This window comes from Ammodytes marinus (genome assembly GCF_949987685.1).
Source record: "Ammodytes marinus genome assembly, chromosome: 12".
In the NCBI taxonomy this organism is placed as follows: domain Eukaryota; kingdom Metazoa; phylum Chordata; class Actinopteri; order Uranoscopiformes; family Ammodytidae; genus Ammodytes; species Ammodytes marinus.
This window is the reverse complement of record NC_137216.1, coordinates 8,986,790-9,006,843: the sequence shown is the minus strand read 5'-3', so window position 1 is coordinate 9,006,843 and position 20,054 is coordinate 8,986,790. Positions and strand designations below refer to the sequence as shown.

Sequence of the window (20,054 nt, the reverse complement as noted above, 5' to 3'; positions counted from 1 at the left end):
GAGGTTCCACAGTTTTGCCCCCCTTGCAGAGAAAACAGACTGACTGAAAGATGCCTTGTGCATTGGAACAAGACAATCACCATTGATGGAGGCTCGTGTATTTGTCCGAAGAGAGCTCTGACGTCTGATGGCCAATTCAGACAACAGTGGTGACACATGGTTATTTACACACTTGAAAAACAATTTAAGATTACTCAAATTAATAAAGTTATCAAAGGTGAGAAGGTTGTTTTTTTAGAATGCCACAGTGATGCCATCTCATGGGTTTCCGGTCCATGACTTTTATTGTCTGTTTGTATATTGAAAAGATAGGTTTTAATGTGGTAAAAGAAGTTTGTGACCATGATGTGACACAGTATGACAAATGAGAAAAAATCATAGCGTGCATAAATAATTTGGCCGTTTGACATGACAAGTCCCTTCTTAAGGTGAGAACACACCGGGCGCGTTGGGTGTGGTGGGCGCGTTGAAAAATCCTATTTTTGCATAGGGAACCATTGGTTGGGGCGCGAGGATCCGTTGGCCGCGGCAAAGCGTTGCTTTGGGCGCTTTGGGCGCGTTGCCAAAGCGTCACCGCGCCGGCAAAGCGTCAAAAAGCGTCACCGCGCCGGCAAAGCGTCAAAAAAAGATGAAAATATTGAACTTTCAACGCTCCGGCGCGTGACGTTTAGCCGCGTTGGCCAATCAGCGGTGAGCTTGACCCTACGTCACTGGCAGAGAGCCGGAGGACAGAAAAATCTGAGACAAAATGGAGGCGCAAATAATCACCGCTGTGTGTGCGAGACCGTGACAACACAGAGGCTAACACCGAGTAGGAAATGTATTTACGGCTGGCTGCCTGGTGCTGTATGAAGCCGCTCGGGGTTACAAGACGTGGGGAAAGTGAACCAGGAGCAAATAATCACCGCTGTGTGTGCGAGACTGTATAAACACCGTGGAGGAAATGCGGCTGGCTGGTGATATGAAGCCGCTCGGGTGGGGAAAGTGAGCCAGGAGAATGGGCTTCCTGGTTAATTCAGTGAATATGTGTGGCTGTGCTTAAGCCGATAAACCAAGTTAGCACCGGTCGGATAGCGTTAGCTAACTCACCCGGCTGTGTGCGGCCACCACCTCCATATAATGAACCCAAACATAACGGCTAAATCCGGGGAACTTTCACAACGAGTACAGCGAAGCACCGGTGTTTATGCCTGCCCTATAGGCTATCTACGCCAGCCACGGTCCCGTCACAGCCAGGTAATGTAGGCTACTTGCCTTTATTTTCTACTGTCCTGTGCACAATGCTGCTGTAAATGTGTTTGGTATGGTGCTGCCTTGCTGTTTGTGTTCATTTCCGAGTGGCGTGAATCTGCAATGCTGTTTTAAGGCTATTCGTTCCGTTCACTTGCTGTTTATTTGTTTTTTGGCACAATTGTTGGCCGTGTAGAAGTTGTTTTTGTGTGGACATGAACGCTGTTGTGTCGGGTCGGATCTGATCGCAGCCATGGTTGATTAGGGGAATAAATATATCGGGGGAGACTGCGTAGCTCCGTTCCTCGGACTCCCACAAAAGATAGAGCGCAGCGATGGTGATTATCTCAGCCATGGTTGATCAGCAATAGAAAAAGCAGGGGAAAATAAGTTTCGGGCGGGCTCATCTACGTAGGCCATGACGTAGGCGCGTTGCTTTTGGGCGCGTTGGACCATTTTTTGACACAAAATGACCACGCGCCAGATCGGGCGCGTTGGTCGCTTTGGCCCAAAGCGCCAACGCGCCCGGTGTGTTCTCAGCTTTAAGGTGAGAACACACCGGGCGCGTTTGGTGTGGTGGGCGCGTTGAAAAATCCTATTTTTGCATAGGGAACCATTGGTTGGGGCGCGAGGATCCGTTGGCCGCGGCAAAGCGTTGCTTTGGGCACTTTGGGCGCGTTGCCAAAGCGTCACCGCGCCGGCAAAGCGTCAAAAAGCGTCACCGCGCCGGCAAAGCTTCAAAAAAAAGATGAAAATATTGAACTTTCAACGCTCCGGCGCGTGACGTTTAGCCGCGTTGGCCAATCAGCGGTGAGCTTGACCCTACGTCACTGGCAGAGAGCCGGAGGACAGAAAAATCTGAGACAAAATGGAGGCGCAAATAATCACCGCTGTGTGTGCGAGACCGTGACAACACAGAGGCAAACACCGAGTAGGAAATGTATTTACGACTGACTGCCTGGTGCTGTATGAAGCCGCTCGGGGTTACAAGACGTGGGGAAAGTGAACCAGGAGCAAATAATCACCGCTGTGTGTGCGAGACTGTATAAACACCGTGGAGTTAATGCGGCTGGCTGGTGATATGAAGCCGCTCGGGTGGGGAAAGTGAGCCAGGAGAATGGGCTTCCTGGTTAATTCAGTGAATATGTGTGGCTGTGCTTAAGCCGATAAACCAAGTTAGCACCGGTCGGATAGCGTTAGCTAACTCACCCGGCTGTGTGCGGCCACCACCTCCATATAATGAACCCAAACATAACGGCTAAATCCGGGGAACTTTCACAACGAGTACAGCGAAGCACCGGTGTTTATGCCTGCCCTATAGGCTATCTACGCCAGCCACGGTCCCGTCACAGCCAGGTAATGTAGGCTACTTGCCTTTATTTTCTACTGCCCTGTGCACAATGCTGCTGTAAATGTGTTTGGTATGGTGCTGCCTTGCTGTTTGTGTTCATTTCCGAGTGGCGTGAATCTGCAATGCTGTTTTAAGGCTTTTTGTTCCGTTCGCTGTTTATTTGTTTTTTGGCACAATTGTTGGCCGTGTAGGTGTTGTTTTTGTGTGGACATGAACGCTGTTGTGTCGGGTCGGATCTGATCGCAGCCATGGTTGATTAGGGGAGTAAATATATCGGGGGAGACTAGCTGCGTAGCTCCGTTCCTCGGACTCCCACAAAAGATAGAGCGCAGCGATGGGGATTATCTCAGCCATGGTTGATAGCATAGAAAAAGCGGGGGGAAATAAGTTTTGTGCGGGCTCATCTACGTAGGCCATGACGTAGGCGCGTTGCTTTTGGGCGCGTTGGACCATTTTTTTACACAAAATGACCACGCGCCAGATCGGGCGCGTTGGTCGCTTTGGCCCAAAGCGCCAACGCGCCCGGTGTGTTCTCAGCTTTATGAAACGGAAACAGTTTAGATTTAGTTTGACCTTCTTTGCAACATACTTAACCTGCGTAACAAATTTTAAATTCTTATCCAGGATGATGCCCAGATATTTTACTTCATTTACTGATTCAATTAATTCATTTTTGATCCGTACCTCAAAAACATCGGTGACAGGTCTATTACGGATGGAGAAGCACATAGAGACGGTTTTCTTCACATTAATGGTCAACTGAGACAGCTCAAGCCATTTGGAGATGCTGAGTAATGCTTGTGTCAGGTGCTCACCTGCTAAGCTGGGTGTTTTACTGAACACATGGATAACAGTGTCATCAGCATACATTTGACAGTTGGACCCCGGACAGCAGTTTGGTAGGTCATTGATATACATAGAAAACAACAGTGGACCAAGTACAGACCCTTGCGGTACTCCCATGCTGCTGGCACGCAGATGGGACCTGACCCCATTGACCCTGACACATTGCTCTCTCCCCTCCAGGTAAGATGTAAACCACTGCAGAGCTTTTGAACTGTTTTAACTTGTTCATTAGAGTAATGTGGTTTACCGTGTCAAAGGCCTTTTTTAGGTCTAGGAACACTGCCCCAACAACATTTCCTTTATCCATTGAAGCTTTTATGTTTTCAAGCAAATAACAATTAGCTGTTTCAGTTGAGTATTTATGTCTAAACCCAAACTGCTGTGGATGAAGCAGCTGGTTAGACTCTAAATGTTCCATTAGTTGCTCAGCTATAATTTTCTCCAGAACCTTTGAGACAACAGGGAGGATAGCAATAGGCCGATAATTACTCCTTGTCCTTGTCTCCTGATTTATAAACAGGGGTAATTATTGCAGTTTTCCAGCTTTCTGGGAATATTTTGGTTTGTATAGACAGGTAGCTCTGATGTTTCTTGATTAATGCAGCATGAAGATTATGAATATCTTTTGACTTGGAGTTACTCGTGTTTGTGATCACCTTTTTAACTTTATCATGAGATACCAATTTAATATAAAAGGAGTCAGACTGAGCATTGTCAAGTTCTTCAGTAGATGACTCTATAGCTTTAAAATGACTTGCCAGCTCTTGTACAGACTCAATAAAAAAGCTATTAAAAACATTTGCAGGAAGAGGGAGAAGAGGAGGTGACTGAATCTAAAACCTTAAATAAAACTCTAGGGTTCAAACGTTTTTTTAAGATCAGGTTAGAAAAGTAGGATTTTTTTTGCTTCTTTTACTGCTGATTGAAATTTTTTCATTGAGTCTTTCCATATGTTATAAAATACTTGAAGGCCGGTCTTTTTCCATTTACGTTCATAAAATCTACACTCTCTCTTAATCTCGTGAGCAAAGCCAGGGCTGTGGATTGGGCTTCAATATTTTCAATTTAAAAAGGAGCAACATTGTCAAGGACAGATTGACAAGTTTGGTTAAAATTGCAGACCAGCTCCTCTCTGTTAAAATGTTGGTTAAAAGCAGTAAAAGAAGCAGAGTTAAAAAGATCTGAAAACTTAAAAGCAGGCAAATCTGCATTTAAAACAGATAAAACCATGTTGAATGAAATCGCTTTGTGATCCGACGCACAGATATCCATACATTTAAAATGATTTTGGCTGAGACCACAGAATAAAACCAAATCTAGTGTATGACCTTTAGAGTGAGTAGGTTCATTCACAGTTAGGGTGAGATTAAAATAATCTAAACAAATATGTGATAAAACCCTGAGTGGAACAGCAAACATGGATGTTAAAATCACCTAAAATAAGACCATTCGGGTCGCTTACTGTAGAGATATGTTTGAAATCTATGTTTTTCTTAATAATAATTGCCACACCGCGGGCTTTGCTTGAAAATGTGGATTGAAACATCTGGCCAGCCCATCTGCAGCGCAGCCGGTTCCGCTCTGATGGTCTAATGTGAGTTTCTTGGAGGAACACGATATCGGCAGATAGAGATATAAGATGTGAAAAAAACCTTAGCCCGTTTAGTTGGATGGCCCATGCCTCGCACGTTCCAGCTCACCAAAATTAGTCTGAAAACTCCTGGATAAAAACGCTGTTCGGTTTTTGAGGTCTGTAAATTTTAAGGATTAAAACTGGATTTTTTGAGTTAATCCTAAAACCAAGATGTTTAAATGAATTAAAATAATAATAAGCAGGAGTGAATTTAAAATGATTTCTAAAAATGACAGCAGGGGTCTCAGGGCATATATAACCTCTTCACACCTGGGCTCAATTTTCCAATCAGTGCCACACACACCTGATGGTAGTGAGTGAATCAGTCCCCATTCTCACTGAGCCGAAATATTCCGTGCCTTCACCGAGCTGAAATATTCCGTGTCATCACAAGTAAGGCCTTCATGCTGCAAAAGCAAGACTAATAAATGGCATATCAATACAAACGTTTAATGTATTTTTATATATGAATTACAGTTATCACATCAAAGCATAATCAGTAGAAATGTAGAGTAAGAGCTTACCCCACCAAGAAATCACAAATTTGGGGCTTTCTAAAATATATTTTTGGATTAGGCTATAACGTATATATGGTCAACATGGAAAATACAAATGAACCAATTTAACACTAGAATGCACTCAAAATAGCAAACTTCCAACTAAGTATAGCTGTGTAATCCCTTAGATATTTTAATAAGAGAACATTTTCAATGTTGTATCTTGCACTAGATAAAATACCCACAATCCTCAGGTGTTTGCCAGAACAAGACTTTATGAAACAAAACATAAAAGTAGTAACTTTATCCTTGGTCCGTGGCCTAATTGTTTACCAATTATAGTCAAAGTCTCCCTTAGCTTTTTTGAGATGTCTAACAAATAAACACGACTGAGTATGTCACCTCTTTGACAATCAATATGATTATGAATTGAGCACTGATCTGACTTTGTCTAGACTTATAATAATCACAATCTGAAAACTAGAAACCAAATTGTGTGCTCGAGTCAGATTAATGTGCTGTGTGAAGCTGTGACTGCCAGGCGAGTTCCGGGTGAGTTTCTCTACGTCTCCCTTTTAGCAGTTAACTTTTCAAAATTCGTCTTTCCTCGTTTTTTTGCTGTCTTAGCGGTGTTAGTTGTTGGTAGGCCTATCCGGGGAATGGTAAATTGAGGGTTCGTTTGTTAAGACATTGATACTCGCTGTCCGCCGTAGTAGTGCCAAACAGTAGTGTCAGACTGCTAGGGTCGTGAACGCTCACACAACTGACGCTTCAACGTCGTTGCCAAGGTGAACGGACAGTCCCACAGCCAATAAGAACGGCGAATCTGACCTCGCTCTGATTGGTCAAAATTAACATGAGCGGTGGCAATTTTTGGGGGCAGCACACAGAGGCAGGGGGGAGCAAAGTGATGAAAAAAATATTTTGAGACCACTTCACCTACATATAGCTGAATGGCTATTATGACAGTTTTGCCAAATATTACATTGAAAAAATTATCAACCCTAGCTTTAACTGTTGTGATGGAGAGGAAATGCGGCAACGGCTAAGGGCATTAGCATGCTAGTAGGGGAATTAGCTCGGCCGTTCATCAATACCCACAGCTTATTCCGTCTACCGACACATTTACCCGGTTTATCGTGCCTCAAAGCAGTACCTCATCACTCCCATGCCCCAACCATACATAGCTGCGAACAGTTATTACACACGTCTTGGCCCCACACAGGACATGCCTAGCTTAATACTTGCTATCGACGCCCGCAATCTTAAATACTGGCGATTACACATACTTAAACACCATAAAGGCTGTTACATACTCCGCGAGAAGAAAGAACAAAGTTCTCGGTGACAGAGCTGAGAGAAGAAAATGACTTCATTTTCTTCTCTCAGCTCTTGTTTAGCTGTTCTTGCAGCTTGTTCTCGACACATCACCCGGGCCGAACTTTCTTCGCGCAGCTTGTCCGAGAACTATTCTGTGATTGGTCAGTCTGAAGTCAATGAGGAAAGCGAAGTGAAATCAGCTGGCGCTACTGAGTCAATTACCATGGTAAGAATGCGCCGCGGTGAGTAGTTCGGCAGTTGAGTTCTCGTGAAGTATGTAATGTCAGACCAGAAAGAACTTCTCGCAGCTCTGTCACCGAGAACTTTGTTCTTTCTTCTCGTGGAGTATGTAACAGCCTTTAGCCACGTTCAAATTCAATGTTTCCTATTAATGTCACAGGGGCAAGACTAAGATCTAATACAACATTTCACTAATATCAGGGTGTCTTATCTAACCAGCTTACCTGTGGAAACATAAACACAGTTCACATGATGATTACTCTCTTGTTAGTGTATTACATTGGCTTGGCTTGTCCCATGCATGGTGTTGGAGCCATTTAGAGGTTTTTTGTGTTTAATATATTTAAGTAAATATATTTTTAGTTTATGGCAAAAATTATGATTTATGAATTATAATGTGTATGAATTATCATATTTACATTCATATGTATATTTATGCATTTTGTGAGGATGTGGTGATTCAACCCGGTATCACGCCGAGGCGTGAAATAGACGCGCACCTCCCTGTGCGTGTCCCTCACAACGCCTTGCCTGACCAGGGCGTGTGAGTTACACGCGGCCCCCCGCCCGTCTAAATGAACGGAGGAAAAGCACCAACAGGGGGCGAGATGTTCTCCCAGCATTTCAATACTATCCAGCTGCAGCCCCGGAGACAAACACCCTGGCGTGGGTGGTTAAGGTTAGGGCAAGGGGACAGGGAGAGGTTAGAATATAGATAGAACATTGACGGAACACCGCGGCGGCCATCTTGACTACGGGAGGTGGACCGGCGCGTATATTACACGCCTTACCGTGATACTGGGACGTGCGTGTAACTCACACGCCCTGGTCAGGCAAGGCGTTGTGAGGGACACGCGTGGACCTATTACACGCCTTACCGTGAGATCGGGTTGGGTGATTAGTCCTCCCTGTCACCTGGGGAGATAGAGGTGTCACGCTCTACCTGGAGCCTATTGGAGGCCTTCATATAGGGGAGGATAATTGCTTTTGTTCAGGTTTGGAAGGCAGAGAGCCAACTGTTTTTTGACCACATTACTGCACATTATTTCGCATTACTTTGCTTTATTTCACATTATTGGACATATTATTTTACATTGAAGAAACATTTTTGCACAATAGTAAGAATCCTGCTTTGACCGCAAAAACAGTGACATTGTTTGGAGTTTTTATGTTTCGTTATTTCATGGAAAGTCAACCGGAGTTATTGTTTAATAAATGAGTCAATACCAAGTTAAACTCTCTCTGTGCTTCCCAAGAACTGTGTGTCGGACTATCTCTGCCTAAGGAACAAGTAGAGCGAACAAAGGGTTCGCCACTTCAGAGTCAAAAAACTCCACGAGTCTGACAAACTTTTGGAGAGGACAAAGGAACAAGGAAGACGGGCGCGCGCAACTCGTTTGGATACCGTGAGTAAACAAACCCATGGATGAGCCGTGCACAATAAAGTGCTTGTGAATTTGGATGTGCGGATGAGATCCGCGTTTAAAGCCCCGTTCTATGAATTGTCTGTTTGAAATGAATGATGATGTGATCGCTAAACAAAGTGACAAAAGGGAAAGTGGTAACAGAAGCTCTGTATTAACGCGCATCCCGCCGACGTGGCGGAAAAGCGAACGGAGCAAAATAAATAAGGAAGCGATCTTATAAAAGGAAATCAATAAATCAAACTACAATAACAAACGGGACAATGACTGAACTTAAAACGGCCGCGGAAGTGGAGGATCGTTTAAAATCTCTGATTGCGACACGCATAGGGAAACTTGGAGTGTGCACAAGGAGAATACATGAAACAAAAGCCTTGCTGACTGAAGGTGGAAATATTGATGATGTTGACAAATCTATGCATATGTTCAAACAAGCTGTGGATGAGTTTGATAAGGTGCACAATTCTGTTCAAGAGCTGTTATCACAAGAGGAAAAGGAAACTGACACTCTGGACTGGTATGAGCCAAGAGTGATGAACTTCAACTACTTAACTAGCCCCGACACAGTACTCCCGCCCCGACTCAGTATTGTTCTCCGGGGCTGCAGCTAGACTCTACTCGGGCTAGTAGCCTATCGGTCTGCGGTCTTTTTTATTGTTTGACGTGACCTTCTCAAGATGGCCGCCGCGGTGTTCCGTTAGCCGAGTGGAGCTAGCGCCGTGGCTAATCTAATGTTTTATCTACATTCTAACCTCTCCCTGTCCCCTTGCCCTAACCCTAACCACCCAGCTGTGATGCCTGAACATAATCTAATGTTCTATATATATATATTATAACCTCTCTCTATCCCCTTGCCCTAACCACCCAGCTGTGATGCCTGAACTTAATCGCCAAAACAATATAATTTGTCTAAATAACGTTCTAAATTTATTTGGATTTTCTTCCTCCCCGATTTAGTACTCTCGCCCCGCCTCAGTATTGTTCTTCGGGGATGCAGCTGGATACTAGATCTTTATTTTTGGTTCACAAATAGGTCCATAGAAATGGATAAAAAAAAGTAAAGAAATACATCAAATAATCAAGCAGGCAGGAGTACACGACAAAGCAATGTAACACTGTGAAACAGGCCCAGCAGCAAAAAAGAACTATTATATGTGCAATATAATAGTTTCACCCATTAACAATGCCATGTCAGAGCAAGTAACTTTTGTTCTACCATATTTTCAAACTAGCAGAACATCTGTCTACTGTAGCATGCAGTTAATTAATGATCTGTTTTCAGTGCTTTGATAATTGTTAGTGTTGTTCTTTAGTCGTTTTCACTTCCACTGTCCCAAGAGCAGCTGAGAATAGCTTGTCAAATTCTGAATTGGATGGGAGATTCCCATGGCTGACGTGAGAGTGGAGGTGGTTCAAAGGCAACATCCCATTTCATCCACCTGCAAACATGAAACCTACGCTTGCCCGGTCATCATAGTAGTTACAGAGAATGTAGCCATCGTTTATGAAACTGCATGATGACAGTGGGGTTGGATAACTCTAGAAAACTACAACTGAGGACTAGTAAAACAAAGACATTCACATGTTTAGTTCTGTAATTTTCCAACTAATATAAAATAGATAAAGTCAAAATGTTCATGGATAACCAATTAATGAGCATTAGGTTAGTGCACTGTCATTAGTCCTTGCTTGTGATTTCTATAAGGTCTTTTTAACAGGGATATAAAAAACATGACCCATAGCCAGTGCTTTGCATGTGCTCGAGGGATCTGAGGTTGGTTTGGTCCCGTGACAGTATGAACTGGAGATGGTCCAGGTCCAGGGCTTGATGGTCTGTAGTGCAGCCAGTCCAGAAAACGATTCAGCAGCATTTCCTAAATGGGGAAAGATACATTCTGTTACAATAATGTATATACCATTATAGGTTACACAACCATGTGTCATATGAGTATGCATGTTGTAATTCAAATCTCATTACAGTACTGGCTCCTGGTATTCTTAGCATTATTGTATGTAAATGCAGGTCCAGCTGAAAGCACCATAACAGTCAGGGGGAGGCTTGTAGTACCTTTCTTTGACAGCTTGTGTTACTTTGCAAACTATGGATAATATAAAAATAAACAAGGTGACGCTAATCATGTTTTTTTTACTATGCTAAATTCTTATAATGGCAATCTCCCCTGAAGTGCATCAAAAGTGCATGAAACTCATCTGATCACAATACTTTGGCAATGTTACCGCAATTCTTTAATTACACCAAGCTCACAATACTATCACTTTAACCCTATAACACCATTTACTAGATACACAGGAGGTGACCAACACACATATAAGTAAAAACATTTTTTTTTAGAGCTAACTGCCCCACACATGTATAGCCTGCATTTAAATGACCATCTAATTAATTGGCATATTGTTGTATTACAATTGAAATATTATATGAAAGGGAGAAGCTTTGCCTGTCGCAGGTCGTGGCATGTCTGTGTGCTAAAAATGACGGCGAAAGACTCAAATTATCATGCTTTAGTCACGTGTAACATGTCTGCTAGCTCGCTAAATAGCCTAGCAAGAAATGCTGATTACCCTCGCAGGTGACCAGCGCACAAACTACTGTATGATAGTATAATGGTGGGTCAGCATAACAACATACCTCTCTTATCACCGGTACTCAGCTCCGCTAGTCTGCAGCCAGCTGCTTTCCTGCTCAATCACGGAACAATGTCCGACGAACTCGAGCTTGATCTTGAGCTGTGGAGAGCTTGTTTTTCCTCCTCTGTTCGCGTGACAGGCCTCCAAATGAACCAATGAGGTGGCCGCCCCTAAACAAGCTCCTTTGATTGGTCAAGGGGGGTATGTGGTTCGCCCATAAATATTATATAAAGGCTGTTCCGGGAGTTCGCCGCCATCTGCTGGTGGACCTGTCTAACTGCACCTTAAGTTACAGAATTCAAAATACAGATCTCATTTTACAGACCTCATTTTGCAGATCTCTGCGGCACGAATGGGACAATATTCTGTAAGCACACAGGAAGCGATCCACAAATATGCAGAGCCAGTTTCACGTGTAGAAATGGTTGCGTAAATGCGTAAATAGGAGTTGACATGTCTTTTTTTGTGGTGAAACTATTTGCATAAAATAAATAAAAAAAAAAAATATGCAAAATTAAAATACACATTTACAGCCTAAATTCTACATATTTGCAAATCACTTTTTCTTTGTGTGGATATAACTTTACAGAACACAATTACACACATACAAATTATTGCACTTCACATTTGTAAGGCTTGTTCTACAGATCTCGGTGGTAGAAGTTGGACAACATTATGTACAAATGTAATGTGGCTCACAAACTCACAGGAGGCAATCCACAAATATGCAAACCCTTTTTCACAAGCAGAAACGGATCCGTAAATGCGTAAATATTACTTTGTATTTTCAGAGTCAGTTCTACATATTTGCAAGTCAAAAATTACAGGTTTGTGGATAGTGAAATACGTGTGTATCATGATACACACTTTTCAATTGTCTTCTGCTCTTTTACAAAACTGTTTTGCTTTCACAGATAATAAAATCTAATAAAATCTTCCATACTATAGTGCGCACACGGGCCACTTTGGAGCGCTGCATGGGACTGCGTAAGGGCAGTTGTCGGAGCAGCTGGGGGGACTCTGCAGCATGCATTCATCGCTTCTAAAATGTTAGCTTAAGTATTAAATATGTAGGCTATGCAAGTAGTATGCTGCTCTTTTTGATAAAAATACACGGCACAACATTTAGCTTAAATAACAATATTGCTTTCCTTGTCTCTTTCTGTATTATTATGTTGGCCTATGTTGACTTCAAATTGTATCTGTGAGTAATGTTTCTACGATTTGTATTCTAAAAATATGAATAGGCTTACAAAAACAAATGTATAATAAATACATTAAAAAGGGTTCCCTACGGTTCAATATCATTAAAAAAAGAACAAATGTTTCGCTCTGGCGAGGTGTGATTGGTTGAAACTTTCACGCCACCCAATGAAAGAGAGTGATATTGTGTCAGTCGTTGAATCGGCCAATAGCGTTAAGAGGAGGGCGTGTCCCCCGGCGGACGGACGGGGGTCTGCTACAGCTGCACGAGTGGACATTGGACTCTGCTCTGCCCCCTCGTCTGTCTTCGAAACGTCTGTCTGTACTTTTCCTTGTGGGACTCGTAACTTAAGATGGCTGATATCCAGGTGTGTATGATATGTTTGCAACATATAGACTTTTAAGAGAGCTTTACTGTACACCAATGCCTGCCGTGAACCCTACTAGAATAGAGGAAGCCGTTAGCTGGCGATGGTGTAGGTTTAGCTAACCGTTATTCTGGCGAGCCTTGGTTCTTCTTTCCAGTGTGAGCACGCACATGGCAAAGTACACGGAGAGTTGGCTTTTTAAACGATAGTCTGTTGTACAGTGAGGGCTTGTTACTAACAATTGGCTGTTTGTTGTTGATAAGGACGTGTTTGTGAGTGAGGTATCCCGGATCTCCGTTATCCGCCTTCGCCCGTGTGAACCAAGCCCAGTTTACACGTCATTGTATAGGCTACTGTCTTGTCATATTCATCGACATTGCCTATTGTTAACTTCCTCAGTGTTGACAGGTGGACTATGACCAGGCGGTAGTAAAGAGCTCGACTTATAAAGAATGTGTTTTTTTTAGACAGACGCAATAGCTGTCCGCTGCTATAACTAGGCCTACAGTAGTAATGCATAGCTGGTCTCAAGGCGCAGGATTGTTTTTCATGTAAGGGAAAGTTCAACATGTCCTGCTGTCTCTGTAGTCATACTTTGGAGATTACCAATATGGTGTAGTAGGCATTAAGCCCTCCCCGTAGACCTTTGACCTACAGCCAGAGGTTAGGGAACGGGATAATGACACACTGTTACAATGTTACTACAACTTCCTGATATCTGTGCTCCACCCACACGATCTGTTGCAGATTTCGTGCCCTCCAGACAGATTTCGTCACACACATTGCAACATTTGTGAGAAATACTTGCAAGGATTTCTTTAGGTTACGCACACACACACACACACACACACACACACACACACACACACACACACACACACACACACACACACACACACACACACAGCCATGTCAGAGACTAAGACTGCTTGAGTTACAAACAACAGTGTCAGAGCTTTACTGCCGAAATCTGGAGTGTTTTTTTTATTTTTTACTTAAGGCTCCTGCTATTTCCTATGTGTGTAGTAATAACACAAAAAAAACTTGCCAGGAAGCCAAGGTTGTAATGCATATCTTTGTTTTTTATTTAATATTGCTTAGTCTGTGTGTGTCCCTGAGAGCCTGACATTCCTGTCCATATTCAGGGTTAAAACATGTAGGGGAAGGTGGGGTGATTTGTGCAACTTTTTACTCAGAGTGATTTTAAAGTGAGGCCTTGACAGTTATGTCTCCAACTCAAATATGTACATATATTTCAGGATGTTGTGCATCCCTGGCAATAAAAACTTTGGATCTGGAATAAACTGTTTAAGAAATATAGCTTTCGGAAAAAAAGTTGTCTTGTCGCACAAATCACCCCACGTAGTGGGGTGATTTGTGCGTCATTGTGTCACAATGACAAAGTCACCATCATCATCTTTCTGGCCATCTGAACTCTCATCAGTGGTGTCGTTAAGTGGAATTGAGATGTCACTCTCTCCTGAGCTACTGTAGACTATCACTTTCTTTTGGTGACCAGCGTATACAGCCATGCCACTGGCACAACTCTCAGAAATGTACTTTGCACTAGTTGCTCCGTGCTTGTGGAACCAACTGCCACCTGACAAATGTGATTCCCCCTACATTTCTGCCTTTAAATCAAGGCTCAAAACCCATATGTACACCCTGGTGTTTCCTCCCCATTAACCTCTGCACTACTTACTTACCTCTGCACTACTATCTGTGTTTATGTGGATGTATGGGCTTTACGTCTTTTATTTTGGTTATTGTTATTTTACCTTCATTGTTTACCTACTGAATGCACTATGTACAGCACTTTGGACAGTGCAAACTGTCATAAATGTGCTTTTATAAATACATTTTACTTACTTACTTACTTATAACTCACCCAGGCCCTTGCGCACAAATCACCCCATCCCCAGAATTTTGGATAATAGGCATGACGCAGCAATTTAGGGTTGACATTGTGCTAACTATATAGACTCAAAGTGTAGCATACCAAAGCACTAAAACATGTGTCAAATGTTTTCAAACGTGTCTATAATTGTTCAGACACAATAATCAAAAAACCTTGATCATGGAAATTTTACTTTGAAAGGCAAAACACAGTTTTTTTAGCTTAAATGTGCTTATATCTTATTCCTTGTGTCTCCCTTCTTTACAGGATGAGTCAAATGGATGGCTCTTCTTAAATATGTGGTCACATTTCCAATTTCTTCCACGGTTTTCTAGAAACAAGGGGTTTTGCAACTTCCAAAATGCACAAATCACCCCACCTTCCCCTATTTATTTTATTTTTGGAAGAGAGTTGTGGCTTCAGTGTCAGTAAACTAAAGCTGTTATTATTCATATCATCATAAGCAGTGCTTCTCTGGCAATGAGCAGACCATTCAAACCAATAACAGAACGTTTGAATGGGACTGTACCCTGTGGTCTAGTGGTACACAGTGGTACAGCTAGTGGGGTATTGGATGTGTGTGGAGGGGCCCAACTTGAATCAATAATGATTCTATTGTGCTGGAATGATTTGGCCTTTTTTTCCACTTCTGCTGCATAAAATCTCAGTGGTTTTCAGTGAAACATCCTGAGCTTTTGATTGACAGATAACCTTATCCAATAGGAGCTTCCATGTCCTGTCCACATCTTACAAAAGCCAATGAGAGTCTGTGCTGTATAAGTCAGGTGTGTGCAGGGTGTGTTATGACAATCTATGTGAAAAACAATGTGCCATCGTTATATTAACAGCATAGTATATGTTGTCCTTTGGAAATCAATCTTTAAACATATTTAATAATCACTTTAATATAGGAATTGTTCAGCCCTAATGTGTGCAGATTGCCACAACAGTTCAAAGTTCAACAGCCAACTATCTTTATCTAATCAGATAGTGTGAATGAGTGGACAGTGATGTATTAGAGTACTAGAGGCTCATGATGGCCAAGGTTACACTCATTGACACACAAAATGCATATGCTCTGCAATCTTAGCTAACAGAGATCTGCACTGCATGCATTATAGTAACACAAATAACAACAACAGCAGATGCAGTTATAGACTCTTCATTCACGTAATGATGTCAAACTGAATGTATGAATATAATCAGACTAATGGATCTCGTCTTTAATCTATTTAGGTAATGTAGATGGCCTAACTGTAGCTTCACTCATTTAAGACTGGGTCGGCTCCATGTGTTACATTTGGAGAGAAAAAACATTGATTGTTCTATTGCACACACCCAAGGTCAGTAACCTCTTTTAGATATGTCTGGCCTTTGTTACAACACTAACCTGGTCCAGCAGCTGGTCGCACCATCTTCAAACATAACCTAGTGTGAACCTCATTTTGAAATTAGGTTGGAGTTTACTAATGTTTAATGGGTTGCAACAGCTGAAATATTTCCAACATAGGCAGAAGTTAAAACTTAAACCATAGATTCATCAGCATTTTTCATACTGCTGCCAAATGTAGATCCTTAGATTACAACTGTAGGCTAGTTCAGGCACTGGTACACATATATATTTTTTTTTAATCTATTTGTGTACTTAAATTAAATTAAAACAAATAAATCAAATACTAAAGCAAATGAAAAAGACTGAGAAAAGACTTGGTAGGAATGTAATATAATATTAATTCATATTTAAGTATGTTTTCATTAGAAAATAAACTGTTTCTTTTTTCTACATTTTTTAGAATGAGCCTTTAGGAGCGGGGCGCGCAACCATTGCACCGCCATGTTTCTACAGTAGCACAGAACTGACAAACTTAAAGGCCTTATGCGTTTTTATAGTGGGTGTCTTGGGGAAATGCACCTGTTGGAAGACTAAGAAGTACTATAGAATAAAAAAAAACTTAATACAACTTCACTTGAGGCAGTGTTGGATGATGCCATCTTGAGTAACTAGCTTCTTGTCCTTGAAATTAACATGGCAATCTGGAACTTTCACCACTAGATGCCACTAAATATTCTGTTTATTACACACTGCACCTTTAACTCAGCTACTGGTTTCAAAGCTTCACGTATGATTGTAAAATGTGTGGTGCTGCTGTGTTTGTGTTGTGAACCTACCTCCTGTAGTTGAGAGAATCAACACATAATCCCATTGGTATTGCTCTGAAGTGGTTGTCCTCTCCCCTGCAGGCTAAGTTTGAAGCAGCAGCAGCTGAGGTGAAGTCGCTGAAGGCCAAGCCCGCTGATGAAGAGATGCTGCAGGTCTACTCCCTGTTCAAGCAGGCCAGCGTGGGGGATGTCAACACAGGTGAGACGGCACCCAGTGTGTGTGTGTGTGTGTGTGTGTGTGTGCGTGTATGTGTGTGTGTGTGTCATAGTTTAACAGAATTGTGGAAGTGTACATAAATTAAATTTTCTCATCTGCTGCTAACTTTATATTTGTATGTAGATAAATCTCCTCACTAACCTGTGTCTCTCTCTCTCTCTTTCTCTCTGCAGATCGTCCAGGAATGTTTGACTTCACTGGGAAAGCTAAATGGGACGCCTGGGAGAAGCAGAAAGGTACATGTTCACTCCAGTAGATGACGCCACTCTTAAACATTTATATTTGGTCTGTACAGCTTTTTAATTCACATCACTGCTCAGATCCTTTCATGAACGTTAGTGGCATTTAATGTACACACGCTACGAAGGGCAGATAGCAGTGCCATGGCAACCACCTGAGCGCACACCGGCGTGTAGTGAGTCCACAGTCTGAACTAAGCCTTGGAGGAACTATCTCAAGACATGTACAACAACCAAGTTCATTTAGCCTAAATTGTACAAATAGCCTACTTCGACTAAGTTCCAATGTTGTTGGTGCATGCTGTGAATTATCGTTCTAAGAGAGATAAAATCGGTATAGGCTGGGTTAGACTCTTTTATCCAGAAGATCTGAGCCAGAGAATGTCCGGGTCTAGGAGTTTACAATATATCTACATTGTGAAGTAATACTTATTTGCACCGAATTGGAAAGTGTGATATTTTTGAAAAATACACAGAATTACAAGACTGTAGAGAAAAGTGCGCTTTTGCAGACGTACAATACATACTAAGGTAATATAGTCGGTTGTAAACTTAAGTGGGCCGGCCTGAGGCATGAAACTCCAGGGTGGAAAATAAGTCCCACTACGGCCCTGTCCAGTAAAGAAGCTTGATGAGACACACACCTTCAGGACTACACACTACTTCAAGAAAGTGAACGTCACTGTTGATTCATTTTAATCCTTCATTTGTCTTTGTTTGAACCGTTAGGAAAGAGCAAAGAGGACGCCATGAACGAGTACATCAGCCTGGTGGAGACGCTGAAGCAGAAGTATGGGATCTAAAGCCACCAGCAGTCCCACCATCCAGTCCCTGATGCTGTGAAAAACGCCTTAAAAACCCCGCAGTGTGTCTTTACAACACAAACTAGTGGTCTCAATGAGATTAGACTGGCCTGAATGACCTTCACCATCACAAACATACTGTATCTCCACCAGACTACCATCTTCTTTCATTCATGATTTCAACCCTGTGTATCTGCAGAGTCCTGTCATTTCAATATAAAACGTTCTTCTCTTAAGTGCTGTGTTGGGTGTGTTCTGATTTCCTCCAGTGTTCTAGTTTCACACAGTGAATTTAGTTATTATTAAAAGTAAAAGTTTCCCTTTCAAAATAAGTTGCTTCAAGCCAGGTTCTCAGTTTGCCTCCCTCCCATAGGCAAGGCACGTCCATTTGTATGGACAAGGCAACTCAAAGTGCTTTACATAAAATAATTGAAGAAATACAGAGTGTAAAATGCAATTAGCCAAGAGAAGAATAAAAACGGAGCAAAGCAGAACTAATCCTCGACTTCCTGAGAGATCTAGATGTTTCATTATATAGCAGGAGATCAGAAATGTATTTTGGCTTTATATACCATTTGGAAAAACAACTCTTTGGTAGACAGAAGCCAGTGTGAAGACCTCTGAACTGAGGACTACATTCTTAGGTGATGTAGAGAGGAGTTTTAAGTGTCCACGAGTTCACCAAGATTCCTGGCCTGGTCCAAGGTTTTAAACATTGCCAAATGAAACTAAGTGCAGAATTTTAATAGATTTTCCTTGGCTGCAAAAACAACCACCTTACCGGTCTGGCTCATCCAACTGTTGATTTGGTCAATGCACTCACATTCTTAGAGCTTCTATTGAATCATACATAGTGACCCTTTTGATTTGGTAATGTGTGTTGACTGAAAGTTACACAACCCTATCTGATCCTCTGACATGGTCTCATTCAAATAACTTGACGCCCAATGAGGTCAAAGTATCCAAGGCTCAAAACTTTTTTCTGCTTGCATACTGCATTTTGTTCAATTTAAATCATGTCTATTTGTGGACTTCAGCTGTGAGGTCACTATTCTCTAATTGTATCTGTTTTACTCTATTTTGGCTTTTCAGGAATCTAAAGTTCTGAACCTCCATAGTGGTTGAAATGTGCTGTACAGATGAACTTGCCTTCTGTCATCTGAACACTAGATGTCATCACAGGCCTTCTTATTCCTCCCCTGCTGGTGATGACTGATCCTTTTAGGCTCTTTGGACATTTAACAAGACTGAACCAACAGTGTTGGGACAGCCTCAACTAGATTTAATCCAATTTAATGGTTGAATTTAGTTACAACATGATTATGTTTAGCGTGTGAAAGATAACTAATACAGGTAACTATAACTGGTCAAAAACATAAAAAGGAAAATAGAAATTAAAGAGACAGACAGGTGATAAGATGTTAAAATGCTGCGTAAAATGTATTCACGATATTTTCAAGATTCAATACGTTTACTTTTTTATATACACAACAATTACAGCATTGGCACCTCTCAATGCAATAGAAAAAAGGAAAAAAACACAGGTAAAGAGAGCAACACCTGAGATACAAATAAACACAAATGCAGTGCAAGCACACAGTACAGATGAAAGTGTAGACATAAGGTGCATACATATACATTTAATTTAAAATGCTACAAAATGGGGACGAAAATACAATACTGTGCTGTAATAATGTAGGCCTTTATAACAATAAGAATAATAACTTTAGAAAATGGGATACTGTACATGTAGGCATGATATAATTATGTTATATAGGCCTATAATAACAAAATGTACAGATGTAGGCTAAATTAAGACTTTGGATTGGTTAACACAACTATGTGCAGCATGAACATTAGCAAAAGTAGACATTAACAGATGTTAAAGCCATATGATCTCTATATTGCTATGGGCGGTCTAACCCGTTCCTTGTATAGGGATCAACAAATGGGGTTTGATATGGTTGATTGCTTAAT

General features: G+C 41.8%; 1 protein-coding gene across 1 annotated transcript; it reads left to right on the top strand.

Annotated features, from left to right (window-relative positions):
* Positions 1–12,626: 12,626 nt before the first annotated feature.
* Positions 12,627–18,313, top strand: LOC307258653 (acyl-CoA-binding protein-like). The gene is made up of 4 exons (XM_080038279.1): positions 12,627–12,761; positions 16,900–17,017; positions 17,209–17,271; positions 18,004–18,313. Exons 1-4 carry the CDS (start codon positions 12,747–12,749, stop codon positions 18,075–18,077), a joined length of 270 nt encoding a protein of 89 aa, XP_079894405.1. The 5' UTR covers positions 12,627–12,746; the 3' UTR covers positions 18,078–18,313.
* Positions 18,314–20,054: the final 1,741 nt, after the last annotated feature.

Coding starts and splice junctions, on each gene's coding strand:
- LOC307258653 (XM_080038279.1), top strand. Junction 17,018..17,208: donor CGTGGGGGATGTCAACACAG/GTGAGACGGCAC, acceptor TTCTCTCTGCAG/ATCGTCCAGGAATGTTTGAC. Junction 17,272..18,003: donor CGCCTGGGAGAAGCAGAAAG/GTACATGTTCAC, acceptor TTGAACCGTTAG/GAAAGAGCAAAGAGGACGCC.